Source organism: Ictidomys tridecemlineatus, chromosome 5 (assembly GCF_052094955.1).
Source record: "Ictidomys tridecemlineatus isolate mIctTri1 chromosome 5, mIctTri1.hap1, whole genome shotgun sequence".
In the NCBI taxonomy this organism is placed as follows: Eukaryota; Metazoa; Chordata; class Mammalia; order Rodentia; family Sciuridae; genus Ictidomys; species Ictidomys tridecemlineatus.
The window spans coordinates 82,103,347-82,128,688 of NC_135481.1; the positions used below are offsets into that span (position 1 = coordinate 82,103,347).

A 25,342-nucleotide genomic window follows, 5' to 3' on the forward strand; every position below is an offset into this window, starting at 1 on the left:
AAGTTCACAGCCAGCCTAGCAATTTAGGAGGCCCCATTTCATTATAAAATTTTTTAAAAGAGCTGGGGATGCAACTCAGTGGTAGAACACTTTCCTAGTATACACAAGACCCTGGGTTCAATCCCCAACTACCATTCACAGACACAAGAATAGGGGTCAGAATCATCATGACCTTACCTGATACTGCTAAAAATGCCTATTATCAGAGGAACTTCATGCCCTTCCACTCCTAAAACTTAATCAAAACCTACCCCTTCTATATCAGATTTCCTCAGGCTTTACTCAAGTATATGTTAAGGCCCCTATTAAGTAGATTAATTCAGTAGTTCTCAAACCTTGTCTTCAGTAAGAAATCTCTTTTGTTAGCTTCCCCATTAGATCCAATTCTTTTCCACAATAAGCCCCATGCATGGAAAGATTGTGCCTGTTGGACAAACTGTATTTATTCAGAAATGATTAATTTATTTTTCCATTTAATCAATGACAGAAATAACTGCTGCTTTGAGCTCTCTGACGAGCATAGGAAGTGTTAGTTACCTCATGCACTTAATATAATTCCAGATAGAAGACAAGAAAAAAAAATGTTAATCCATGAAGCCATACTGAATTGATTTAAAGTTCACATTAAGCAAAATTATTTGTTTCAATTTGAGAATATAATTCATTTTAAAACACTTGCTATCAGTTACAGATTTTGTTACTTCATAATAAAACAAAAATGTCTTGCAGATTTAATTTCTGAAGTTACTCCTTTAGTGATTTATTTAAATAGTACTATAACTTCTTCATGTTTTTTTGTGAAAAAAGGAGAAGAATTTTAATTTATACTTTGTATTCTTTTTAAAGTTGAAATTGAAACTACATTTTTCTGTGGCACAAAGATAAAATGTAAAAACATTTTCATCATTTTGAAAATTGGCCAAGTTAAATATGATGGCACTAATGTCATTCATAACTTTAATGATCAGCTTTAAAATTAAATCATGGTGAATGTTGCTTTTCACATAAAGCACTATGATGATATAATATTTAGAAGATTTCCATGGATCATATTGGCATAAGCACTATTATTATTTTTACTTTATAACTAAATATACTCCTGCATTTATCAAATATTAACCATATCTACTTTTCTGAAATACATATATATTTGCCCTTTTCTACATATGTACCTTCACCACTAAAAAAGAGCAGAAACAAAAAACAAAACAAACATCTTCAACTCTTTAAAAAAATATTGCCAGGTAAAGGTTATAACATAATCCCTTCCTCAGGAGAACAAAGGGAAGAAGGAGGGAAGGAAAAAGGGGAAGTACTGGGGAATGAATTGGAGCAAATTATGTTATATGTTTGCATGAGTCTGTCACAATGAACCCCAATATTGTGTATAATCTTAATGCTGTATTAAAAACATTAAAAAATCCTTTCCTCTTTCCTTAGTCTAATGAAAGTAGCTACTCCAGAGTCAATCACCTTCCACCACCAACCCATTTTTTATGTAGACAAATGGACAGCCAGTAAATTCAATCATCAGTTTAGGATTTATACTTCATATACTTGTAAAGTAGGTTTGAGGCAGGTTATAAGTGTTATATAATTTTAAAATAGGGCAGAACTGATAAAAACAGATCAGAGTACATCTAAAAGAGATAAAGGGGACAAGGACTACAGGATTTCCCATATTTTCCCCCTATCATGACCATCACAAAGTAAAAAATTTGTGATGTGAACCAATTTGCTTTAAAAAGAAAAGGAGAGGGCTGGGGATGTGTTTCAGTGGTAGAGTGCTTGACTAGCACGCACTAGACCCTAGGTTTAATCCCCAACACTGCCAAAAATAAAATTATTTTTCAAAGGGAAAGAGAGCAAGTACATTTAATTTTAAATTAATTTTAAGGAAAATCTTCAGAATTTTGAGCAAGCCAAATGGGACATACACTAAGATAGTGTTCCAGTAATTCTCACATCTACTTCATCACACTACCTAATTGTCAAATGTATCAGAAAAAAAAATTTTTTAAATGAATAAAAAAATTATTTAGCATAATGAAGCATTTTGTTGGAGGAAAATAACCCTTTCCATTTCAAATCTATAATTATGTGCCTTTTAACTATATAAGCAAAAGAGAAATATGAAATAGAGTAACTTATAAAATTTTATATTATCTGAATCTTTTTTACCTTATGTAAAAAAATCAAGCTTTCACTCTAATCTATCTTCCTCTTGGTCTGCTAAAGCAAACCCCATTAGTCCTTGCATTGTGTTACTTCATTTTCTACTGTTTTATAGTTGAAAAATTCAACAAGCGCAAGACCAAGTGTTGCCACGCAAAGACATCAGATACAGCCATATGAGAAGCTGTGATCTATCCAGAAACCTTGCAAGTCTGTGATTTCCTGTAGAAGGAACAAGCATTCTCCCTTGGTTGCATTGTGACTTCAGAAGGTCTGCTCTTTCTGAATTTAAGAGCTTTGCTGCTTCTTAGAAGATCTAAATACTAAGTAAATACATAAATGCAGCAATCTTAGTTTCCTAAGATATTTATTGCTAACAGCTACTAGGCTTTTTTTTTTTTTCTTCTTGTCCAGGAAAGAGAGGGAGGGGGATCCTGAGGTGGGTAGAGACACTCAGGGTGTTGCATGCTCAGAGAGTATTAGGAAGACTTAGTCATCTAATTGAGTTCACAGGCTGATTGAAATCGCCTGCATAATTTGTGGCTGTCTACACTCACGATTTATCACATCAATTCATATTAAAATTCAGAGATTAACTGAAGACCAAAGACTCTCAAAGCATCACCAAAAATTTGTTTCCAAAGAATGCTGGCTAAAATCAATACCATTCATGAGAAACAGATTTAATTTGCAATTTGGCCTAAAGACTCAGTTTGAAAAATTGTATTATAATTCCAAGTGATTAATAAAAGTTTGGCAGCCTGACTTCAATAGCCCAGTTAGCCTTTACAAGCATTTATTTCAAGAATGAACTAGACAAATATTAGTTATCAAACAGGTTATGACACTAGCTTAACTTTCATCTGAGAGGTAATAAAAGTCCTGCCACCTCCTGACTGCATCTTTCATAGATGTGGGATGGATGTAAAGGAAAAGACAGAGGACAAGGGTCAGAAGGCTAGAGTCTAACTGATTCTGCCACTTGTTAATAATGTCAGTTTTCTGGGCCTCTGTTTTCTTATTTATAGAAAGAACAGCAGAGTTTAATAATCTCTCATCCCATTCTCTCTCATTCTAACATTAAAACAAAAATTTTCTCACTTCTCTAAATGCCCTTGTATGGAAAACCCTACCTCCATATTAACCTTCATATACCTACAATAATAAATGATGTTTCTGAGGTTAGGACTAGCAGGCTCTCTCCCATGAGGAAGTCTATGTGCTCACTTCCACCACAATCACCATTCCTCCTTTTGGATTAAACCAGGTCACAAAAGATTCAAGTTCCCTGATTGATCCTTACAACTACCAGACAGTTTAAAATATGAATGCCATGCATGACAGCATTTTCCTTTTATTTTTTAAAACACTCACATGTTATTTCATTTGTAGCTCACAAGGCACTGGTAAGGCAGGTGGTAGGTATTGTTATTTGTATTTGAATAGAAAAATTCAATGAGACTTAACAAGGTCCAATGACTTGATACAGTAATATGAATATATTCTCACAATAAACCAAGAGAATGTTTATTGATACAGTCTCTGTGGGACAGCTTAGCAGTATGTATCAAAATATCCTAACATGTAAAATATACAATTCCAATTTTAAATATTTTAGACAAGTATACAAAGATGAATACTCAAAGATAATAATCACAACTGCTTTTATAATAGGAAAAAATAGAAATAACCTATATGTCTGTTGATAAATAAGAGGTTAGAAAAATACATTAAGGAATACTCAAGCAGTAGAATGTTATGTATAATGAACAATAACAGGATAGAACTCTAATTAATAAAAATATGCCACAACTTGTCTTTAAATTACAGAAAAGGGGTGGGGGAAAGAAAGTTAAAACATCATCAGTTCTATCCAATAAAACTCTCTAAAATTTTAAAAATAGTCTTCTGTGTTATTTAATACAGGTGCCATTAATTATATGTAAAATGTGATTAGTATGACCAAAAATGAATATCTTATTTTTATTTTTTTTAATTGATTTAAATTTAAATAGCCACAATTAGCTAATGACTACCGTACTGGAAGGTACATAGACATAGTTATTTTATGTGTTATATTATAATCAGAAAAAAACAAAATCGATGTAAACAACAACAAAGTTTACCAACCTGTGTCAAAGAGAACAGCCAGAAGATAAAAGAAGAAATTAGTCAACAACAATTTTACCTAAGGAACTGTTATGCTTTCAGTGTGAGACCCCAGTACATATTTTATACATGTGGTTTCCATACGTGGGCATGACTGTGCTAATTTGAAAAGTTTCCTAAATACCAGTTCACACACTAGCAAATAAGTAGCTTTATGCCAAGAAAGCTGTATCCTTTGTGCTGTCTCTGCAGAAGAGACCAAAAATAAAGGGTGATAAATGGAATTAAGCAGAAAATAAAAGCTGAAGTACTGAAAGCAGGATCATATTTTTTGAAAGGCTAATGAATTATTGAACTCATTGAATGGATTTATAGTAATTAAGAAGCTCATGTTTTCTACTAGCAATTTTTTATTATATCAAAATGTAATGAAGCTGCCAGGTGCAGTGGCACACGCTTGTAGTCCCAGCAGCTTGGGAGGCTGAAGCAGGAGGATCATGAGTTCAAAGCCAGCCTCAGCAAAAGCAAGGTGCTAAGCAACTCATGAGACCCTGTCTCTAAATTATAAAATAGGGCTGGGAATGTGACTCAGTGGTAGAGTGCCCCTGAGTTCAATCCCTGCTATCCCCCCACCCTCAAAAAAATATAATGAAACAACAAAATATATTATTTTCTCATATACCAGCCAATGTAAAGTTGATTCCTTGGAAATCATACAAACCAGCTAAAGAATGATTTGATTTTTAGACCTGTGCAAAGCAGGAGGGATGTTTGTACACGGGGTTTCCAAATTCCAAACTGTCTGCAAATATAAAACAGTATTTCCCCAAGTCAATAATTTTTTTCACTATAAGATTATTAGATAAAATCACATTGAAATTTACAAAAATAAATAAATAAATGAATTTTAAAAAAGATTATTAGATAGATGAAACATAATAATAAAACCACCTTCCCCATTTGTGTTTTTTTCCTCAGAATTTGGTTATTAATAACAAGATAAATATTAGGGCGGAGATGTAGCTCAGTGGTAGAGTGCTTGCCTAGCATGTGTGAGGCATTGAGTTAAATTTCTAACACCAAAAACAAACAAAACAAAAAATAAGATATAGTATACATATCCATATGAAAGCCTTTTTTCTACATTTAAAATTTAAAGAACCTTTCTTAAAGAATGAATTGGCCCAAACTGTATCATTCTTAACAGTATGACTATAATTAACCAAAGTCCTGAATTAATTAGATCCCCTCATTCTACTTTTTTAGAAAAAAACTTTCAGTGTAAATCAATCTCTCTCTTTCTCTCTCTCTCTCTCCTCTCTCTCTCTGTATATATAGATAAAGATATAGATATATAGATATAGACATTATTTTTTTGGTACCAGGGATTGAACTCAGGGGCATTCTACCACTGAGTCACATCCCCAGCCCTATTTTTTGTAATTTATTTAGAGACAGGGTCTCACTGAGTTGCTTAGTGCCTCACAGTTGCTAAGGCTGGCTTTGAACTCACAATTCTCCTGTCTCAGCCTCCCAAACTGCTGGGATTACAGGTGTGTGCCACTGCACCCAGCTTCAGTGTAAATTTCTTAATACATCAAATCTATATTACTCTATTATGTGAAAATTATGTTCCAAGAGATAACTTTAAAAACAGCAGTATTGCTGGGCACAGCGGCACACACATGTAATGCCAGTGGTTTGGGAGGATGAGGCAGGAGGATTGCAAATTCAAAGCCAGCCTCAGCAAAGGCACTAAGCAACTCAGGGAGATCCTGTCTCTCAATAAAATACAAAATAGGGCTGGGGATGTGGCTTAGTGGTAAAATACAAAATAGGGTTGTGATGTGGCTTAGTGGCCAAGTACTGCTGAGTTCAATCCCCAGTACCTGCCATCCCCCCAAAACCAACAGTATTATCAATTCTGAAAAAGATTTAGATATATTCAGTACTATGCACATGAAATTTGGGGAAGAATAATAATAAAAGTGAAAATTTTAGCAAGTTTATTTTTCATTTTGTTTTGTTAACTACAATTTTCAAACAAAATATGTGCTGCTCTTTGTAAGTCTTATTAATTAAGACTATTTATATTGTGCTTTAATGGCTAAAAGCAAATTATACAAGACTGTATTTTGATTGGAAGTATGTATAGTTACCACAAATCTCACACACACACACACACAAACACACACACACACACACACACACACACACACCAGTTCATCTGAATATCATAATCACAAAGGCAATAAGCAGTATTTGGACTGTGAAATAATCATAATTACTAACATTCATGTAGCATCTGAGATTTACATAGCTCTTCTAAAGAATGATTTAGTTGATTTTTACAACAGCTTTTAGAGGTAGATATTTATAGCCAAGTAAATTGAAGCTCACAAAAAATTAGTGAATTGCTTAGTCTCTTAACTGTTAATACATAACAGAGACAGGATCACAACCACAACCACAATTTCTAAATCCCAGGGCCTTTCCACTTGGCCTCACTTTTGGCACTGGTCAGCAGGAAGGCAGACTGCAGGATGATAACTGACACTGCTTGAAGAACCCTGTTTTCAGTATTATAAAATGGTTGATAGTAAAGAGAGCTATCTTTGCCCAAAATGTGATTATGAAATCTCTGAGGTAGCTTGAACTAAATGAGCCACCATCCAAAAAGCAGGCTAGGATATTTCACTATGCCAGTATAAATTCTAGAAAACAGACACTGCCCAGTTTTAAGAATACCTTCAATTGTTATACAGCTACAATCTTATGCTTGGGATCTAGTTTAAGTTAGTAGTCCTCAAACCATATTACCCAAGGTAAAAACTGGCAGCTCATTGGTGAACTCTCTTTCAGAATCCTTTTCCTTTCACCTTACCTTTTGTGAGACTCTTTCTTCCATCAAAAGCATCTGGTATTCAGTCTTGATGTGACTATAAGCTAATGTATTACTTATCCTAGTAGCATTTATTTTTAATGCCATATCTCTAATTATAGATAGACAGACTTTGTAGAGGTTAAGGGAAATTCAGACATTAAAGAGATTAGGAATTAAATATTTTAGGTTAAGAATCTGTCCTGCAATACCTTCTACCTACAAATGGAGGCTTCCCCATGGCTCCTGATGTTCACGGTAGTAGCAAAACCTAATGCAAAGGATCCAGATAGCTATTTTCTACTAAATGTACAACTGTGCAATTAGGTATGCATTTGGAGGGATCGGGGTTTACTGGGAATTGAACTCAGGGACACTTGACCAATGAGCCACATCTCCAGCCCTATTTTGTATTTTATTTAGAGACAGGGTCTCACTGAGTTGCTTAACACTTCACCACTGCTGAGGCTGGCTTTGAATTCAAGATCCTCCTTTCTCAGCCTCCCGAGCCAGTGGGTTTAAAGGCATGCGATGCCAAGCCTGGCAGTATGCATTTTAAATCTTTTGAAATCAGTTAAAAGGCAGTATGATACAGTATTCTAGGTGTTAACTTGGAGTTCCCCACCCCATGAACAGATTTAAAAGGGTCTCTTGAAATTCTAATATATATATATTTACCATGCCTGTGCATATGTCTTGAGAAGATCGTTTTATAGTTTTTGTCACGTTCTCAAAGAAATTACTAAACTGAAAAGGATTACCATAGACTAAGATAGACCTGGTTTTTATTCTTAGCTCTATCACTTTCTAGCTGTATGATCTTAGAAAGTCAATTAACCTCTCTGTGCCTCAAGTCCTTTACCAGAAAACTAGATATTATTACAAAGCTAACTGAGATTTTAAAAAATCACTTTAAGGGAAAGCAAGGCACAAGTAATTGCTGGGTAGCTAATTAGTATTATCACTAAAAGGGTAAAGGACTTAAGAAACTTTAAGAAGAAAGGGTCCTCTTGCAATGCAGAAAGAGGAGATTGGGGTCAAGGTCACAAAATTAGCAAAATCTACAATTTGATTAGGGTGTGTCTAGTTATTTTCACAAAACATTAGGTGTAGAAAATGCCCTATAACATCCTCATTTTGCTAATGAGGAAGCTGAGATTCAGACATGGATAGCACTGCCACATCATACTTTGGTAACAGAATTTAGATGGCAGACTTTTGTTCTAGTTCAGGCAGTTGAAAACAAAAAGAAGCTGCCACTGAGGTACTGCTACTATCCAAGCAAAAAGCCCTCATTTTACCTGATTCATACACATTTTTTTTCCTCCCTTGAAAGATGACCTTTGGTCCTGAGCATCATTAATCAAGATGTCAGTGGATTTCGCTTCCAGTTCTTCCCCCTTTGCTTTCCTTACAGAAAAAGCAGTGTACATGGGTAGATTTATAACAGATTTTAAAATGTCAGTGAATTTGTTTTAACCTTTGAAACCAGGACTCCCACTGTAGACTGTTGAGAGAGCCATGAGTGAGTACATTTTCATACCATCTCTCAGGCAGAGAATGGATGTAAATTAATATTAAAGCTGCCAACTAGTCCAGGATTGAGTTAGGTTCATAATTCCATTTTCTCTCAGATATGAATATGCGATACAGTGGAAATTATAAGAATTTAACTGACAGGACTTTCAGAGGGCTCTAAGATATACTTTGGTTTCTACCTTTGGGTTATATTAACTGGAATCTAGGGCTAGAGATGTAGCTCAGTGGTAGAGTATTGTCCTATCAAGTGTGAGGCCCTGGGTTTGATTTCCAGCATCACAAAAAAGATACAAAACAAAAACAAAGGAATACCTGGAGTGTGCTGTCTAAGATGAAATTTAATAAAGGTTAATCAACACTTATTTTTTAAAAATGTCAAATTTTGCTCTGAGTTAATACCAGCAAAATTCTGCTTGTTTCTGCCAATCCCTAACCCTAAAACTACTGTGAATTTTACAATGCTTATGTATACATTTTATTGTTTCTCTGAAAAACTATGGGAAGTTATGCTTCCCTGGCATACTAATCCCTCTGAGAGCAGAAAGGAAATTTTAAAATGATAATATGAGGACTCAGTCATTCAGTTGACCAAATAAGTATTTGTAGTTTTATAAAGATAAATAGAACTTGCCTTTAAAAAGCTTTTAGATTATTTGAGCATATCAGAAAATAATGTATGAAAAAAATAGAGTGCAACCTTGTTGTTAACTTATGGAACAAATAAGTAGGTACTCTGAGTAGTGTGGATGGAGTAGGCTGGCAGGCTTTTCAGTAGAAAGAAGAATTGTAAGCTAGACCTTAGATCACTGGTTTGAAGTCAGATGTGCAGGAGTATACTTGTGAGTCTACAATTCATGCTGTGATGGTTAGCTGGAGTCAGGATATAAGGAAAGAGAAATAAACATCTAAATTGGTTTCCATTTGAAATAAAAACCGGGGGGCTATCTTTAGCTACTACATCTACAGAATTATCAATGAAAGTTCACAAGCAAAAGAATTTAAGTTGATGAGGAATAAAACATACCACACTGGCTTTTTTAAAATAAAAGCAAAACCATAAAATTCTATTAAATAAATACATAATGTTTATGAAGCCTTGTGCTTTAATGTAAGCTTCAATAAATTTGTTCTGGAAACTTGCCACACATTTATGGACCTGCATTTTAAAAGATGTATTGAATTTTAGGATAACTACATTACATGGTTGTGAAATATTTATTCTTATTTATGATCTTGTGACAGACAAAAATAAAGTTGTGTGTAGATCTGTAGCAAATGCTAAGCCCAATGGTTTTGAAAACCTAAAACAAACAACGATAACAAAACAGATGCCTGCCAGCTCTGAGAAAAATATTCACCATTTTAAGCATATTTTTATATATCTACAACTTAATTTATGAAAGTTTAAAAAAAGATTATTTTTAAAGATATAGACACCTCAAGTTTATAACTAAACAAGCAGCAGAAAGAAAGGAAAACATGTAATCATATAGCATCCACACTGAATTTAGATTTATTTTTATTTATTTAGCTTATTACTTATTGACAAGGCCATAGTCCAATAGATTTGTATATCTAAGGGTGAACTTTCAGAATTAACACATTTACATGAACCAAGGAAATTACTAAGTCCATGTGGATGTTTAACAAATAGTTTTTGCCATGAAAATTAGGTATCTAGTTATAAAAATCCTACATTTATCAGTATGAAACATCGTACAGAAAAACTCAAATAAGCTATAACACCTCATCATCTTTGAAGTCTTCTTATAGCATCTATTCTTCAATGACAGTATAATTTACCTCTAAATGTTCACTGAAGTAATATTGTTGAAATTGAATAACAGAACTTTTGAGGTGAGGACTCCCCCAGCCAAGTATACCCCTTAAGTGTCATGTGTAGTGTCCATGATGTTCTGTCCTAGGATAAACAAAATGAAAATATGTCCAGTCATGGTGGTGCACACCTGCAAACCCCAGTGGCTCAGAAGACTGAGGCAGGAATATCACAAGTTCAAGACCAACCTGGGCAACTTATTGAGGCCCTCAGCAACTTTGCAAAAACCTGTCTCAAAAAATAAAAAGGAATGGGGATGTGGCTCAGTAGTAAAGCACCTCTGAGTTCAATCCCCCATACCTCTCACCCCCTTGCAAAAAAAAAGAATAGATGTCCAGTTTCAGATTTCCAGTACAAGTGTGGGAACAAATGCTCAGAATATCTACTAATTATTCACAAGTCTAAATATGCTGATTTGCTTTCAATCAACAAAATGATACAAGAAAATGTGTTTTATCATGATTTTTTTCTTCTATCCTTATTTCAAAGTCTTACCAAGTATCACCAGAGATACACAGCTATAGAATAGAAAAAAATAGATTCCTTATAAGAGCTGGTGAATAAGTCTCTCAAATTGAATACTGTGTCCATGACTATGTCACAGTAAATACCATAGGAAAATATGGGGAAAGCTCACAGAAAACCTCAGCAGGTTAGCCTGCAAGGTGGTTTCACCATCATTTTAGCTGACATTCAGAAGGTTGTGTGAGAATTTTGCTAGGCAGAGAAGTTGGGGGTAAAAAGTGAGATGATTTCCTAGGAAGAGGAAACCATGTTCCAAGGTATAAATATCTGAAAAGGCCTGGATTGTTGAAGGTACAGGAAGAGAAATATCAAGAAAAGGAACAGTAGGTCAGTTGGGTCTAGAATTTGAAGGAACTCAGACCATGCCCAAGCATTTGAACTTCATATGGGAGGGGAGCTAGAAGCTAAGATATATAAACATTGTGGTTAAAATATTTTTAAAAACAACACTTCGCTCCATTACTCTAGGATGAGAACATAGATACATACACAAAGGAAGTGGTCTCCTATATGATATTATTTGAATGACCCAAGAGCAGTCTTGGTGAGAGTTTCTCTCCCCATCATGTTACTCACTAATGCCTGACTCTCACCATTACAAAGATGGATTCCTTTAGTCAGTGTGATATTAAGTCCCTTTGCAGAGGTAAAAGTTTGAGCTACTGCCATTATTGACACTATTGTTTGACTCACTGTATAATCTTCTGATAGAAATTAGGTTTCTAGACAGGGGTAAGAAAGCAAAAAGCATTGTAGACCTACATAATTTGTCTAATGCCAGTTTCCCTTTTTGTAAACTAATTCTCCTATGGATCATATACTATTCCTCCTTTCTTTGAAGAAGAGAAAATTGCTTTCCCTATTGTATTTCATATATTACTTTCCCATTTAAGCATGTATTTGGCCAATCTACCTTATTCAAATAATAAAGAAAATTGGTACATTAGAGTATTGCAGAATAACAGAAGTGGCTTACATCAAAAAGCTCACTAATAACAGAACACTGTTAAAATGTTCTATTTCCTTTTATTTTATTCACATTTATAAAAAAAATAACCCATAAGCCCTAACACAAAGCAAGAACAGATATATCAGTTCAGTTTGAGCTTGATGAGGGAAAATTAAACCTTAGAAAATTAGTTACCTCTGACAATTCTGAGCACTCTCTAGATTACCATCAGTATCTGGTCTGATGGACTTTTTCTTGCTTCCTACGTTTACCACCCAAGTCCAGCCACTCTGTATCTCTTGTTGAATAGTCTCATAGCATTCTCATATCTCTCTCCTTTCCATATTATCCTACACAGCCCTATAAACTCATCCTAAAATATAGGTCTATAAAATTTTTTTAAATTTGTTCTAATTAGTTATACATGAAAGTAGAATGCATTTTGACATATTGTACCCAAATGAAGACAGAGGTTTTGATGGCATTTTATCTTAGTAGATAACTTTATGTGTCAAGCTCAGACTCCTCTGGGGCATTTTAAGTTTTTATGGTTCTTCCAAATATGTTTTCCACCAAGCACAGCAGTATTTTCCTCCTATAATTCCTTAGCTATAGACAAGGAAAAGCCCCTTCTGTCTTTCATATTCAGAGCACTTTGTGCTCAGGCAATCTCGGCTGCCTATATAAAGTGAACACAAAAGGCTATGCAGGTGATGACTGCGTGACTTCAAAGGTACCATTCATATGTAACCTGTGCAATCGTAGGTAGGCAGCCCTGTGCCTACCTCTACTTCAATGAGTTCTTTGAGAATAATTAAAGGAGAGAGGAACATAAGTTTAAAATCTTGTTTGGGTTGTTCTTTTGTCTTTAAAAAATTTAAGAGAATAACATAAGATAGTACATCTAAAACATACAGACTAGTATCTGGAATGCACTTATGCCCCTTTTTTTCCCCTTTTGTTTTACTGACTTTGTGCGGTCACTTGAAAAACTGAAGAAATTCAAATTAGTAATTTAGGATATTTTGCTTCTAAAAAGGCATCTTTGAAGCCCTGGCTATCTTACTGGAAGAGGAAAGGAAGAATGAATGGAACAAACAAGATGTTTCCTCTGCTCATAAACGTCCTTGAGATTCCTCAAAAAACTAGGAATAGAACCACTAAATGACCCAGCTATCCCACTCCTTGGTATTTATCCAAAGAACTAAAATCAGCATACTACAGCAATACAGCCACATCAATATTTTATAAGCAGCACAATGATAAGAACCAAATTATGGAACCAGCCCAGATGCCCATCAATAAATGAGTAGATTTTTTTAAAATGTACTATTTATACACAATGGAGTTTTACTTAACAATAAAAAAATGAAATTATGGCACTTATCTATAAATAGATGGAAATGGAGAACATTATGCTAAATGAAATAAGCCAGACTCAGAAAATCAAGGGTCAAATGCTTCTCTCATGTGCAGAAGTTAGAGAAAAATGAAAAAAACCAAAATGGGAGGGGGGTGATATCTTAAGATATGGGGAAGATCAGTGGAGGAGAAGAAGGGGATCTACAGGGAAGGAATAGGGAAGAGAAAGGGGAGGAAATGTAGAATGAATTTAATAAAATCAAGCTATGTGAATATAAAGGTATACCACAGGGAATTCCACCTCTATGAACATGTAGAAATCATCAGTCAAAAGTAAAGAGGTAAATGAGCAAAAGGAAAATCAGTAGAGCAGAGGAAGTAGAATAGAGGAAGGGATCAGGTGAGGGAAAGTACGGGGAAATAGGGTCTGAAATGGAGTATACCAAATTCCATGCGTGTATGATTTTGTTAAAATAAATCCAAAACTATATATAACCATAATGTTCTAACAAAAAAATGACAAAAAAAAAATCTCTAAGTGTCAGCTTTGGCTATGCATTAGAATCACCTAGGGTTGGAGTGGGGTCCTATAAAAACTGATACTCAGGTCCAACCCAGATTCTGATAGCTAGTCTAGAACATGGCCTGGCAATGTTGTTGTTGTTGTTGTTGTTGTTTTTAAGCTTCCAAAGAGATTCTCCTATGGATAAGAATCATGGACTCTACACATGTCCTACCTGGAAACCAATTGATTTGTTAATATTTCTAGTTAAACATGCTCATTTCATGTTCTACCCATTTCTCTCTTAGTATACTAGTAATTCATACCTTAGAAGCATTTTAATTAGATCAGATTTTTCTGCCTTTTGAGGTGTCAAATTTTGAAGGAGGCAATATAGCAGCAAACAATGAAGAAAGGGAAATAAGCTATAACAGTACTACTCACAGGAACTCCAGAACTTCATTTATGTTCCTACTTCAAACTGCTCCCTTTCCTACTTGTGATGAATTAAAATACATAGAAATTGTATATTCTTCTTAATTTAAAAACAATAAGCCTCCTACCTTCATGCCCATTCATCTTAACTATCTAGTATAAGAAAACCAGAAATATTATCTTTTACTCCATAGGCACCTGAATTTCTCACACCTATGAGTGTGAGGAGTGGTACAAAAAATGTGATTTGACTTACTGACCTTCTGACACTCTGAAGTGATCACTTACTCACCTTCTGACACTCAATTTCCTCATCTCTTAACTGTAGATTGTTGTGTGATTAAATAAGAGATTTTAATCAACAGTCTTGATACATATTAGACATTCTACAAATGTTACTGAACCAAAATCTCCTTAGGTAAGAAAAGGGTTAACTCATATCCTATCTCTGGTGGTTGCCCCTACAAAAAATTCTCCCCTTGAGACCATAAAAGCAGATGGCTACTGTTGCTCAGAGTTAGTTCATGCTGATACTATTAAGCAAAGCATTATCTTTTTCTAAAATCTGTTTTATAGTTTATTTCAAATTATGCAATCTGTGATAATACTCATTTTCCAAGCTACTTTTGCTAATTAAAAATTACACAGCTATACAATCTGGTAGAAGTATTCAGCAACTGGCAATTAATGCTCCCATTCAGAACCCTACATTATGGATAAGGTTTATATATACCCAAAGATCTTCCATAATAATATGCATCAGAAACCACCAAAGTTAATTTTTCCATGTTATGCTTTCCCGGTCTTAACAAAGAATATTTATATGTAGTACAAAAAAAGGTGCTAAGTTTAAGATTTAGTTCATTTCCCCAAATCAGATGAAAATATATTAATCATTCAACAGTCAAAAAATATCCATTTAGTACTTAGCCTATTTTATAGCACTGGATGTACAAGGAGGGAGAGACAATTAATAATTAACTAGGACAGATTTTTTTCCACATAATTATATCTTCTAAATATCTAAAATTAGCCTTTTAAACATCAAACACCTTTATATTTCAACCATTTTTATTGGTCAATGATACCAAATATTATTATACAATCCAGTCACTAATCATAGGGAAAACTTTTCCACTAATAAATATCTTAATGAAACCACATTCCCAAGATACTTAACAACTAGTATCAGCTTCTCTAAGAAGAGAGTCCCTAAGGAAAATCACTGTCAGTCTGTTAAGGCTGCTGTAACAATATACCTTAGACTGAATAATTTATTAATAATAAACTTTTATTTCTCATAGTTCTAGAAGCTGAGAAGTCTAGGATCCAGGCACCAGAAGAATTGGTTTTGCTCTCTTCTTGCAAGATGGTACCTTCTTGCTGTCTCCTCATATGGCAAAAAGGTAGAACAGCTTTCTCACACCCTTTTTATAAAGTCACTAACCTCATTCATGAGGGTGGTACTCTCATAATTAACCACCTCTTAAAGGCTCTATGTCTTCATATCATCACTTTATGAGTTAAGACTTCAACATATAAATTTGCAGCAGTGGGAGGGGATGCATTCAGACCAGAGTACACATCACCCAAAAACGAGTACAGCCACAAATCTGAGCTATAATTAAAATTTTTAATCTTCATATCTACCAACAATCAGCTTCATCTTTTAATTTCCTGAGGTTTGGGATATAACTTTAAGGTTGCCAATTTAAGGGCATTTCATATAAGTTTTGGTCCCATATAAGAGCAAAAATTAGTAAGGTTGCACTAAAAAGCACCAGATTACATTTACTTGCATAATATTTTTCCAGCTTTGGAGTATATATCAAAGTTACAGAGGAAAGTTGAGAATGGTCTAAAAAAGTAACTATCAAACTGCTCTGACCTTGACTCAGGAAAAGATGTAAATTTACATCATGAACAAGCATATAATATATATATATATATAATTAAGACCAAGGTCTACAAAATAGTTCTTGTTTTACTTCATGTGATTCTATTCTACTTCATTGTTTTAGCTCTTTAATTCACTAAACTTATTTTACAACCTGCTAATGGTGGAGACCTACTTCTTGAAAAGTAGTGGTCTAAGGAACAGAAAGGAAAATATCTGTTCTTCTCAGAAAACAAAGGTACTTCTTGCACTAATCTTATTTAAGACATAGTATTCAAAGATGGTATAACTGGAATGCTTCAGGTTTTAACATATGATCATGTTAATGTTAAGATCAGAATTCTACAAGCACCCAAATATTGATGTCAGAAGTTTAGTTCTACTCAGAATTCCCTTCATCAAGAATTTTTGAGAATTCCAGAGTGTTTTCAATGTGCCCAAGAGCCAACCCTGGCTTTTTCTCACTGTCACACCAGCAGATCCTGGGCTCCATAGCTATCACCTCTGTGCCACCACTGCCATATCAGGCACAGCTCTCTTGCTATGCTCTAGCAATGAAGGGGGGCGGGGGAGAATGTTCTTTATCACTGTTCCTGCCAAACAAAGAGCAAGAGCCTCAGCCACTGGGAAGTCATCTGTGTCGTGCCCATAGCTTCTTCTTCTTCTTGCTAATTACCCACACTACCAAAGTGCCTGCTCAGGATGGATTACAGAGCTGGAAACACACTGTATCACAAATCACCACTACTCTTTCTCCCCCACACTGGAGCAGACTCTTTGTGCCATGGTGACAGTGAATCCTCTCATAGGAACTTCACCATCCCTAGATTTCCATCATCTTTAGTCCATCAGGCACATCTGTCCATCAGTCCATCAGGTACAAATCCCAGCAATGGAGAGGATTCAAGCCTTTCTCCCAGCAGGCCCTCCAAACCCTTTGTGAGTCACTGGGTATCAGTGTGACAGACACATCTCAGTCTAGGTATAGCCCATTTAAAACACCTTGTAAACACAGGCTCTGAACTTTGAAAATCAGGCCAAAATCAGAGTTCCAGACATGAATCATATGTGGAGGTGGTTTAGAATTGAGTTTATCTTAAGTCGCTTTTAGGTAAATGATTAGAGCTAAGTCACTTCCAGATTTCTGTTTGTTAGCCAACTACATCATTTAATTTATGCCAGCCACTCTAAGCTTTATCTCCTTATTGTTATCATGTTTCCAGGAATATAAATAACATTCTTAGAAGACTAAAAGTAGGCAGAGATTCATACTTGCCTGTTTAGACCCCAAATACACTCACACAGGTCAAAGGTCTTCATTAAAATCTGGTCTGGTTTTCATGTATAGCATAGCTTCTGAAGCCAGAGAGGAGGGTCAGATTTTCTAAAAATGGTTCAGCTGCTTTCCCATACTTCTTACTAAAGAATATCTGGAAGCTATGAAGCAAAATATGTGTACTGCATTTTCAATTTTAAAAATAATGGAAAGAAAGTATTTAGTATACTTCATTGTTTCTATTTTTTAAAGCTAAGGATAGATGATTTTGTTAACTCTCAATAACAATCTCTCCCCATGGGAACTTTATAATAGTGTATGTTTGCAGTTCAACCTAGAGATTATAGTAAAATGTCTCCTAAGAACTTGGAAATAAGGGAGGTAATAGTGTTCTCTGAGGAATAAATTCTAAGAGCAACCCAATGACCACAAGATAAATAGTTGCATTTAAAGAAAAAGAGTGGTTCTCAATCTAGAAGAACCGAAAGTACATTTATTAACCAAAACCATGACCAAAGAGTCAGAAATGAGCGATAAAGGGAGCCAGGCATAGCTACCTACAGAAAGAATAGACACTCCTGGGAAGATTTCCCAGGCAAGATCTCCAAGACTTCAGAACCATTCACAAACCCTCCCTGATGGAAAAGTAATATAGCAAACATACTTTGGCCTTGATTCATCTAATGCCTTTGTCCAGATTCACTCTTCACTGAGCAGCCTTCCTTCTGTGACTTGCAGTGCAAGTCTGCCTATAGGGGGGAAAGGCACTGACCATAAAGACTTGGACTCACCTATCCACTACAGGTATGAATTAGACTGGCACCAAATGCCTAACCCTGTCCTATGGAAGAGAGATACAGTAGAGAATTAGATATTTGAGGAAGGGACCATAAACAAGTAAACAAATAAATAGGATGGTTCCATCTGTGAAAAGAAATATCAACAAAATAAATAAGTAAAGCTAAGTAATAGACTAGACAAAGACTTGGAGCAGGGTTGGATGTTTTAAGAGTAGGAATAAGGAAATGCTTGAGAAAGTGACATTTAATTTAGGATCATTGGCAGAGTTACTCCTGTGCATGTTCTAAAACCATTTTTTCCAACCAAGTTTTACTTTTAAAGTAATATACTAAATAATGGTAGAGAAGACTATGTTGAAAAAAGAGTGGCAGTGTGATATATATAGATAAGGTGGACATTGTGTGTATGTGTATGTGTGTGTGTGTGTGTGTGTGTTTCACCAAACATAGCACAGGCTCCACTTCTTATTCCAAACTCTTGCCCAATCCTCTCCCAGACTTGTGTCTACAGAGGTTAGAACTTGACTGTGCCTCTTACTGATAGTCTGATGAGGATCCAAAATCTGTCATGCAATAATGGGGGAAGAGTTTCTAGGAAGAAGGAAAATTTTTGTGAGACAAGAACTAGCCTAACACTTCTTTAGAACTTCTGATGCCTCTGGAGTTTTATAAACAAGGTGGAAGGTAAGAAGAGCCATGGCTAGAGAAGAATGCAGTGCAGAGTCACAGGCAAAGATCTTAAGTCTTACTTTAAATCCAATAGGAAGCAAAGTGATCTGGTTTACATTTTTTTAAAAAAATCCCATTGGTTTCTAAGTAGAGAATAAAATGGAAGGGGGTAAAGGTGAAAAGTGAGAGCAAAATTAGTTAGGAAGCTTTTGAGCAACCCAAGGAAACAGTGATATGGATTGATCAGGCAACAGTAGGCTGAGCAGAAGTAAATTACTTTAGGGCATGTTTTGGGGAGATATTCTCTTGTTGATAAACACACATGTAGGGCAGATACTTGTGCTTTGGTTTGGTACAAAGTGGTGCCTTTTGCTGAAAGAAGGAATATTAAGAGCTCTCTGATGGGCACATCCAGTTTGAGATGTCCACCAAGACACAGTGAAGATGTCAGTTAGACAGCTGGAGCTCCTAAAATTGGGAAAACATTGGAATGGATATACATTTAGAAATTATCTATACCTAGATGGCATTTAAAACCATAGGCATTTCCATCTCATGGTGGTTATTTTTCACTGTAAATGAATAGATTGAGTAACTGACTAAAGTAAAGTGAGCTAAGTGGGACACCACATAGCAGATGGTTGGCTTTGCCCAAGCTGCACCTCGCCAGACATCTGTCTCTATTGAGAGGTACTTCTACAAGAAATTCCACATATAAAACACTGTGCCAAGTTCCCCTGAAGTCTTATGAATCAATATGGAAATCTGAAAAAGTGACATATATTTTAAACATTTTTTGAAAAATTCATCAAAGTACTAAATTTGATTACATAAAGACATATTACACAAATAAAGGGGAAATGAACTATATGTTCAGAGATAAAACCAAACTCTTTGTATAGACCATTTTAGAGGCCATACACCCTGACCAGAACTTGCTGACTCTAGGTTCAATGTGAAGGGGCTCTATTAAATAAAATATTTGAGAACATTACAGAGAATGTTGAGTGTTTAGGAAAAAAGCACCCAAAAAAGTAATGATAGAAATTATAGGATGAAATGAAGGTAAGATATCTCAGTTCATCACCTTAACAGCTACTGTTTAACTACATAGGATTATTATGTTGACTTCATATCCTGTAACTCCCTTCTTAGAAGGGGAGACAGACCACCAAAGGAATAGAGCTTATAGGGACAGGTAAGAGATGATGACAAGTAGTTACAAAGAGAAAAAGAGAAATCACCCTATAGGTTCATTACTCAAACACCAAATATAACCACACATTAATTGTACAAAAACTTCACATTTTTATTTAGAATTAAAATCTAAATTTTTACTTTTACATTACTGGCTTAATTAAATAAAGTTAATTGACATGTCGATATGTTTAAAATTCCTTAACATTGTTTTTAGTTAGGTCTTCTAAAAATATTTCCATTTTGCCCCATTCTTTTTTATTATTTACTACCTTTTTTGTGTAAATCTGAAGGATTCTGAAGGTAATAACTGCTTTCATTACAATCCCAAACCTGAATCTGTTTATGAGAGTCATACATTAGTGGACAGGGCAAAGCAAAGTCCCCTAATTTCTATTTTATTCAAACCCCAAGGAGTTGGAGTGTTGTTCCTCTGATTAAATTAATGTTTCTGGAACTGTATCACATCACTCCCTGTCTCCACAGCATGGAATTTGCATTCTCTTGAGGCTGGTTCCTAATCTTCTGTTACCCTGTTTTGCATTCTTCCCAAGAACCTATAGAAAGAAGGAAACCCTAGGCCTTCTCAACCTGGGAGAAGCCCAGCCATTTGTGACATTCTGGCTCCTCTGTTCTCTTTTTCCCCTTCCCCTTTCCTCCCCTAGAATTTGTTGAATTAGTCTGAGAGGCTGAACCAGATCTCTAAGCACTGAGGCGTGTACTTTCTCTTTACTGCCTATCTTTCTTCTCTGATGGCTACATCCTGTAAGTTATGTAAGTGTTAAGATCCAAGAATCTGTTTAGCCTTCTCTTTCAGGTCATTTAGAACAAACCTGGGTAGGTAAAAGAATTTTCCTTGGGATTCCATATAACTGGCTAGAAATTAACATAGGAGTTTACAAACCTAATTGGATATAAACCTAACTTGTTTTGCTGGTCATTGACCTAAGCATGCATTTCCCTCAATGACCTGAGAGAAAGGAGAGGGTACATCAGGGCCAGAATTCACAGTACATGTTTTAGGGGCCCTAGGCCCAAAACTCTATCACTAACCCTTTTTAATAGCACTTCCAATTCATTTCTGCCAAGAGTCAAGCGTTTATAAGGACTCTAGAAGCCACAGACATTTTTTAAATGTCTGAGCTTTAGATGAGTTGTTACAAAAGAACCTTTGTTCTACATGATGCATTGTACCTGGAGGAAAGACTTTATTCTAAAAAGAGAACATTGCCCTTCCCCACCATGCCAGAATCCATTGTTTGCCACAAAGACAGCATCAGCTTCAATAGCAAATAATAACCACATGCATATACTCACAATCAGATCAGCTTGATGCTCAACCTGTGAGTCTTTAATTTATCTTTTGTAATCATTTAAAAAATAATTTTATTCTTTGTAACTGATTTCTATGGCATTATACTAACATCCCTTGTTTTCCCTACTTCTCTGTTGTAGTCCCAAAGGCCAGTTTTATTGGAGATAATTGGCATACAAAGTAAAATCAGAAAAGAACTAATTCTGTCCACACCTACCTTCAAGAATAATGGTTTCAACCCTGTTACTCTATTTTTCTTCCTGGACGTTTCCTCAGTGGGGAATACAGAACTCAAGATCCACATGTCATAGCCTTTGTCAGTCTTCTGTCCTGAGAGAATCTAAGCCCAAAATCAGCCTTACCTTTAGTTGAACTAGGTGCACATCCACATGCTTGCTGTCTGAGTCCTGCTGGACTGAATAGGTTAGGTCCCGGACCCTCTCTGAGGTCATCCGGAGCCAGGTCTCAATTTCAGGTAAATGGAGGACAATCTTCCAGTCAGCCCCTGTGTGGAGTGGAGGTGGCTTTTCATACTGCTGTTCAGAATCTAGGTCCTTTGTTGCCTCTTCTCCCTCACCCTGCTCCACAGTGGGTGTCATGTTGATGGCCATGGGTGAAGCATCAGTAGCCATAGGATCCAGGTCCTGTGACCTCAGGGGGGAAAGTGTCACGCTCATGGTTAACATGGAGAAATCTAAACCTTACTTCTTTCCAAAACAGCTGAAAGGCAAGAGGAAAGAAAAAAGCAAGAGTCAGACGAGATTGCCAAATAAAGAAATCGTACTTCACAGAAGAAACAGGATTTCTAAATTAAGCCAGATTTCTAAATTAAGAAACCATTGCTCATAACAAAAACAGAAAGAAGTACTTTGATTTTCTACATGGTAGCCCCAAGACTCAGCATGTAATAAGAACACAACATCACAGTAACATTGTCTACCGGAATATCCATTCTCCCTTCATTCCTTAGTAGCAAAACACTGATCTTTTAGCTGTGAATATTTCGGCCTACAATTTAAAACTGCATTCCCTATCTCCTTTGCAGGCAGGTGTGTCCATGTGGCTAAGTTCTGCCCAATGAGCAGTAAGTAGAATTACTATATAGGAATTCTGGAACAGCTGCTTAAAGGGAGCTGACTCAATTAGGAGGGTCCCCCTTTCTGCCCTTCTGCTTTGCCCTTTGATTCCAGCGGGTACTATGGACTTGATGGCTGGAGCTCCAGCTGTCAGCTCAGATCCAGAGACAATTTTGAGTATATCCAGTGGAAAATGATAGAGCACAGAAATAAGAACAAGGGTCCTATAGGAAAATAAGGAGCTACTAGGTACTATGACTTCAGTCTTCGACTTTTTTTATGTGAGAGAGAAAAGCAAACTTCTATCTTAAGTCATGATTATTTGGGGCTTTCCTACTATGAGCATCTAAACTATTTTGATTATAACCAACATATTCAAGTACATGGATAACTAGAGAGGGAATATTTTCTCATTACCAAAAACATTGTGGTGACTTCAAATACTGCTAGATATTTGTTAGATAAATAGATATCATGAGAAATTCTAAGCTTTTACTTTTCTAAATAAAAGTTATAAATGATGGATTATATTAATTAGCATTCAAAGTAGATTACATTAATATTTGGTTATATTGAATTTTTAGAGGTGCTGGAATTTCAAGAGTAATAAATTGCTCTAAAATGTATAACAGTAAAATATTAGTCAAATAGGTGAAAATAACAAATATAAGTGATAATAAAGTAAGCTTTTTTTTTAGGATATAGGTTTTTTTTTTTTAGTATAGGAGCAGCCTCTTCCTCTCAAGGAAACAGATTCCTCTTTTACAGGTTTTCTTCTGATCATACACATTGAAGTTACTTTATACCTTCATGCTTATAAAGATGAGAAGTGACTGACCAAAAGATCAGAGATTTAATGTGATTGTCAGAAAGTAGCTCGTATTTCTCTATATTCTTAATATTCACTTAGTAACAAAATAAAAATTATTTTTACCTACAAAAATGGTCGGGGGAGAGGGCAGAAATCAAGACAGCTCCTAATTTGACCAGGAACATGCAACTTTCCACACAGAAATGTGCACAGGGAATAAAAAAACATGTAGAACTGACAAAGGCCTTAAGAATAAGTTATTCCTATGACATACTATTTCAGAATTCTTTCAGCACTACAGTGTAATTCCCATCCCTAATTTCTTGGGCATCTAACTTTTGAATTAAATGAGAAGGATATTTGCAGGTGAAGTTTTGAAAGCAAAATTATTTGCAAAAGCAAAATATAAGTCATAGAGTAGGTTTATCACGTTGGTGCCTGCTTTAGAGAAGGGCTTTAGGCTACTACTCAACAGCTTTCTCTCCCTGATTGCAAGAGGGAGAAATCCACACCTCAAATTTTTAACCATGTTTGTATTCAGTTTTTAAAATAATAATAATACTAGAGCTGGGGTTGTGGCTCAGTGACAGAGAGCTCACCTAGCATGTGTGAGGCCCTGGGTTCTATTCTCAGCACCACATAAAAATAAATAAATAAAATAAAGGTATTGTGTCCAACTACAACTAAAAAAATAAACTTTTAAGAAATAATAATAATAATACTAAACTTAGCTATTTAAAAAACCCAATTAGAAGGTAACAAAATTTCACCAGGAATGACAAAATTCCATGAAGAGTAAGCTACTTTACCATTTCTTAATAAACCATACTTCGGCTTCAGACAGGCTCTTATTCTGATTTACCAAAACACCTTTAAATTATTAATTGATTCACGGCCCTCTGTGGGAGTCAGGTTAGAACCATATCCTAGAGAGGGAATCTGATACACAAAGGTTAATAAAGGTTTTTAGTTCAAGGACATAGAACTGATTACAAATGAAGAACACATTCATATCCCAATGGTTCCCTCTCCTAAAAATTTAGATTCATTCAAGGAGATAACTAAATGCCAGGGTGGTATTCAATAAATTGCTCCAGCTATGCCCACATTGACTATTTGCCCCAACTCCTGCCCAAGAGCCCTGCATAACTGTGTCCTTGTGTTTTCTCTAAAATTCCTAAGTCAAGGCAGGGCCTTTTCTGGGATGCACATCCTACTCTAAACTAAAGAACATACCAAAGAATTAGTTCACTGCAATTTATGACTCAACTTACAACGTCTTTATATCAGGCTATGTACCAAGTAAGCACAATGCAGTTTTTTGTAATTTAGGAAAAAACCTCCGTATTTCTGGACCTCAGTTTCCTGGTCTGTAAAATGAAAAAAAAAATTTAAGCTGGATGAACAGTAAGATTTCTTCTAGCCTAAGAATACATGACTGCTTATAATTATTAATCCAGAGATTTCAAAGCTCTTGGAAGCTTCCTACCTAAACTGAGAGCTATGTAGCTACTAAAGAATGACCCTCCATTTTACCAACACACACAAACAGCATCAACAGATTTGTTCTACTTAACAGAAAAAAAATGTCATGATAAAACATTGTATAAATTACTATTTGTATATTAGGTGTTACTGATTCTTCCCAAAGCAACAAACATGGGAGATTCTCCCCCATAGGAACTTGCTACTCCTTAGACTAACAATATAGATGTGGTTAGAGAGAGAGAGAAGAAACAGGATAAAATTACTAAACAAAAACTTGACATAAAAAATGCACATAAGGGCTAGGGATGTGGCTCAAGCGGTAGCGCGCTCGCCTGGCATGCGTGCGGCCCGGGTTCGATCCTCAGCACCACATACCAACAAAGATGTTGTGTCCGCCGAGAACTAAAAACTAAATATTAAAGATTCTCTCTCTCTCTCTCCTCTCTCACTCTCACTTCTCTCACTCTCTCTTTAAAAAAATGCACATAAATTACAATTG

At 35.5% G+C, this 25,342-nt stretch overlaps 1 protein-coding gene across 5 annotated transcripts in view; it reads right to left on the bottom strand.

Moving 5' to 3' along the window:
* Nucleotides 1-25,342, bottom strand: part of Akap6 (A-kinase anchoring protein 6) — a 499,805-nt gene that overhangs the window by 357,310 nt on the left and 117,153 nt on the right. For all 5 annotated transcript variants that reach the window (XM_021724690.3, XM_040275774.2, XM_040275773.2 and 2 more), the window contains one exon: nt 21,831-22,188. In XM_021724690.3, the coding sequence (XP_021580365.2) occupies nt 21,831-22,154 (324 nt within the window). In that variant the 5' untranslated portion in view covers nt 22,155-22,188. The remainder of the gene's footprint in view (nt 1-21,830; nt 22,189-25,342) is intronic.